Raw genomic sequence first — 4,752 nt, 5'->3', positions numbered from 1 at the left:
TATATATAGTATGTATTCATATATATACATATACATAAACATATATATATATATTTATTTATTATAAATTGATATATATATATATGTAGATGAATATCTATATATATGTATGTATGTATATGTATATATATATATGTATGTATGTATGTATATATATATATATTTATATACATTGTCCTTACCTGTCTCCTACGTTGAGCAGATGGCCAATGTGTGTCTTGGTCATATACGTGTTGTCGTTTACGCCGAAGTCGCACGCGCGTGCTACCTCCACATCCGCCAGAGCGTACTACAGGAATATACCAAATGATGTTTAACGTACGAATGTATTGAAAACTTAGGCAGAAAACGTACTCCAACAATCGATACGTATGCACCAAATAGGGAGTGATGTACGCATAGATTGAGAAACGTATGGAGGATACAACAATCTATACGGCCGAAACAAACAGAATACAACGTATGAATGGATTGAAAAACGTAAAGAGAAAACGACAACGATCGACAGGATCGAACAAACCAGGGACCGATCGGACGAATAGAATAGAAAACGTAGAAAACGTACTACAGCAATCAACACGATTTCACAAAGGGAAACGTACGCATATATAGGTATAGATAACGCGTACTACGACAATCGGCCAGAGGATGGCAAACGTACATGCTGATTGAAAACGTACACGCAGAGCAAACTACAGAGGTGACTCCAGGAAGGACGAACATAGAAAGTACAGCGAGTTTACGTACCAGAAGCGGTACGTAAACGGGATGCTCTTCTATATTCATACAGATCACTATGCAAGACATTGTACTCCAACGGATGGGCATGTGATCGTATGGCTTTAAACGGTTGTCGCCAGAACACGCTTGTTCGACAACTCCAAACAGACCGACAACTCTACCAACCACAAACGAGATAGATATAGTATGTATACCTTTCCCTTTCTTTGTCCAGACAGGTCTATATCCAAGACAATATATTCCTTTAACAACTACAAACAGACCGACAACTCTACCAACCACAAACGAGATAGGTAGAGTATGCATACCTTCCCCTTTCTTTGTCCGGACAGGTCGATATCCAAGACAATATATTCCGACAGATTGGCATGTGATCGCAGGGCTTTGAAGGGTTGTCGCCAGAACACATTGTTTGACAGCTCGCAATTTTGTAGAGTCTGGGGGTCCATCAGAGTTATGTTGGTACCTATCAATAGAACAACAGACAGTGCAAAGATATATATGTCAGAAGCCAATATATATATATGTATGTATATATCGTTTGAACGTTTTGCAATATTAGGGCTTCGAAAGTCTTCCGACCGTTTTAGGTTGGGGTTAGCTTCTTGTGATCGCAGAAAGAAAAACGTTAACCACCCACACACAATGCTATAGAATCAGTGAGTCCGTCCCATTAGTGTAATTCCATATCTGTAGGACAGTAAGTAGGACAAGAAGCGCTGCATCGACGTTGGCGAACCAAACCCGTGCCGATATACCACACCCCATTCCCCCCACAACATACCTACACGCGTGCAGATCAGCAGCTGTGAAATGGATCCCAGAGACTTGGCCAGTTTCTTGGGCAGGCACACCGCATCCTCCTTGCAGATGGGCATGATCTCCACACTCAGCGTGAACTTGAAGTTGGCTGTGCTGTTCTGTACATCGGATGAGATGAGTCGCTCGGACGACTTCATCTTGATGGGCACGGTCGATCCCAGGAAATCCACCAGCTGTCAACGCAACACCGCAAAAAACGCAGGAATGTCGATGAGTAGAGGAGTGAGTAGGTATAAATGACAATGCGATACGTAGAAGGCGTGATGGACACCGAAAAACTCGGTTGGGTTCGGTTTAAGTGTTGCCCTGATGGGGTTTTTTTTGATGTGTTGGATGTATTGGTTTATCAATAGGTGAAGACAAAGCAGCAATCACACATGTGTGCGCTACTGCGAGTATACGTACCTTTACAGCGTCACTGCGACTCTCGAAGTAGAAGTCCAATCCATCAGCGCACTCTTTGATGTTGACCGTCTTTGTGTGTGCGCCTGTGTGAACAGAACATATCGATCATACGTGTGTGTGTTACTGGGGTTAGTTTGCAGCGTGAATGTATGTGTATTGCACAAGATATGTGGTGGTGGGAAAGATATATATATATATATATACCATGCTTTAGAGCATCTTTAAAATGATATGTACTTACGATGCTTGATGATCAGCTGTTCCAGGTAGTAGAATGTACGCTTGTGATTGACCTTCTGTCTGAGCTGTACTACGGCATTCCAATGATCTTTGGCGGCGGTTCTATGACAATCGTCACACGTCTGATTGTGCACCGTGAACTCCACCACAAACTCCTGCAGAGACGCATATGACAATGAGAGAAAGGGTGTGTCAGAAGTATGCTACATACGTATGTTGTGGTAATATATTTTAGGCTCAAGTTTCTATAGAGTCAGAGGGTAGTGGTGCCAGTAATATACTACATACGTATGTTGAAGTAATACATTAGAGATTCATTCGTCTGAAGATGTACAGGAGAGATCGTGAGTGTGTGTCAGAGGTGTACTATATCCGTATGCTGAGGTAGTGCACTAGAGGGTTCATGCGTGTGAATCGCACGTTACAAAGTGAATGCGGCTGTCATTGAGTCCGTTTGTATCGTTTGATCTTTGGCGGTGGCTCTGCGACAGTTACCACAGCGTCTGACTGTGCACTGCGAACGCCATCGCCTTCTCCATTATTATAACAGGAGATATAATGTGTGTGTGTGCATGTGTGTGTGTACGTGTGTGCTTGCGCGCGCGTGTGTGTGTGCGGGAAGAATGTGTTTTCCGTATTCCTGATAGGATATCAGAGACGCGGGTGTGAATAATGTAGCATTCGAGTCCGCGAGATTGAGGATGTATGCGTGTCATCTCGGTAATCGTGGTACAGCAAAAACCATCGAAGGCCCGCTTGTGCCTTGCCACTGATTATCGTGCTCTCAAGTATAGTTTACTGAGCAGATCAGGTACAAACACATATGCAACCACAAACACACTTACACGATACACCCGCACACAAATATGCACATACACGGATATGATTCCACACATATATCTGCATCTATGCAGGTAAACCCGGGCGCAATGGTATACAAACACGTCCTCCGGCACACACCTGTTGCAAGACCGTATCCGCAAAGGCCTCCTTCTGAATAGTCACTTTGACCTTGATGCGTTTAGAATGCGGCTCAGTCCAGATGAAGCCTGCATCGATCAGCCGCACTTTGTTGAGACCTTTGAGACGCTTTAAACACAAGGCTAGCAACTCACGCGACTCTAAGTCACAGGCAATCCAGTGCTCTGGGGGCTGTAGATATCTAGTTGGGTAACAGAGGTAAATGTGAATATCTAAATCTAAAAATATTATATATATATATATCTATATCTATAATATATATATATATAGATATGTATATATATTATAGATATAGATATAGATATAGATACATATATACACACATATATATATATATCTATATCTATAATATATATATATATATGTATATATATATATGGGTGTGCGTGTAAAACTATATAGATTTGAACGTCTATATGAACAGCAAGGCAACCAACACACGAAGCAAATAGTCTATACAACTCCACATCAGGCACGACTCTAATGTGCTGGGCGGCACAGATATTTTGTCAACATGAGATGTAAGCACATGAATGTACAAGTATATACATATACATATGGATATTTATACAGATATGTAGATAAACATGTGAATGTTCATATTCATGTGCATATGCTTCATCATCATATACGTCAATCCCGGGATGATTCATTAATTTGATCCACCATCACACTTCACAGTCACAAGCACGGAAGAAGTACAAACCATCTACTGATGAACGATACTAAACATATACCTACAACCGCACACTCACCTCCTACTACAACTCTAGACCCATTCAACCCAGCTCCAGACATACCTATCGCAGCCACGGCAGAAGTAGATAGTCATCTGCTTGGGAATGCCCTCAGTGATATCCACGCGTGAGCGGATACACGGCACACACATGTTGGCATCATTGGGTGCGATGGATGTACCGCAGATGCAGCACAGACTGTGTGGGGGTAATGGGAATGATAGAGATATGGTTGATAGATCAGTGTATGTACCACAGATGCAGCACAGACTGTGCGGGGGTAATGGGAATGACAAAGATATGGTTGATAGATTAGAGTATGTACTACAGATGCAGCACAGACTGTGTGGGGGTAATGGGAATGATAGAGATATGTTTGATAGATCAGTGTATGTACCGCAGATGCAGCACAGACTGTGTGGGGTTAATGGGAATTATAAAGTATGGTTGATAGATCAGTGTATGTACCAGAGATGCAGCAGAGACTGTGTGGGGGATATGAGAATGATAGAGATATGGTTGATAGATTAGTGTATGTACCAGAGATGCAGCAGAGACGATCAACTGAAACCGAAGAATAAACTGTGCATCAGTCTTCGGATGCGTATATACTTCTGGGAGTTTATCTATACGCTGAATACGTTATATACAATATATGTGAGAATGAATTGTATATACATCGATACATTTCACTTGAACATACAAAAAGTAACATATGTATATACCTGTAAGCATATATATATATATATATATATATATATATATATATATATATATATATGTGTGTAGTATAATAATATACTAACTTAACTAATACGTAGTACGT

General features: G+C 41.3%; 1 protein-coding gene across 1 annotated transcript in view; it reads right to left on the bottom strand.

Annotated features, from left to right (window-relative positions):
• Positions 1–4,752, bottom strand: part of SARC_08579 (hypothetical protein) — an 8,515-nt gene that overhangs the window by 2,522 nt on the left and 1,241 nt on the right. Inside the window, exons 2-8 of the mRNA XM_014297449.1 lie at positions 3,990–4,124; positions 3,169–3,370; positions 2,210–2,363; positions 1,969–2,051; positions 1,526–1,736; positions 1,050–1,207; positions 183–289 (exon numbers count right to left, since the gene is read on the bottom strand). Coding sequence (XP_014152924.1) covers positions 183–289; positions 1,050–1,207; positions 1,526–1,736; positions 1,969–2,051; positions 2,210–2,363; positions 3,169–3,370; positions 3,990–4,124 — 1,050 coding nt within the window. The remainder of the gene's footprint in view (positions 1–182; positions 290–1,049; positions 1,208–1,525; positions 1,737–1,968; positions 2,052–2,209; positions 2,364–3,168; positions 3,371–3,989; positions 4,125–4,752) is intronic.

Source organism: Sphaeroforma arctica (genome assembly GCF_001186125.1).
Source record: "Sphaeroforma arctica JP610 unplaced genomic scaffold supercont1.784, whole genome shotgun sequence".
Classification (NCBI taxonomy): Eukaryota; class Ichthyosporea; order Ichthyophonida; genus Sphaeroforma; species Sphaeroforma arctica.
The sequence above is the reverse complement of the archived record's forward strand: the minus strand, read 5'-3'. Positions and strand labels throughout refer to the sequence as shown.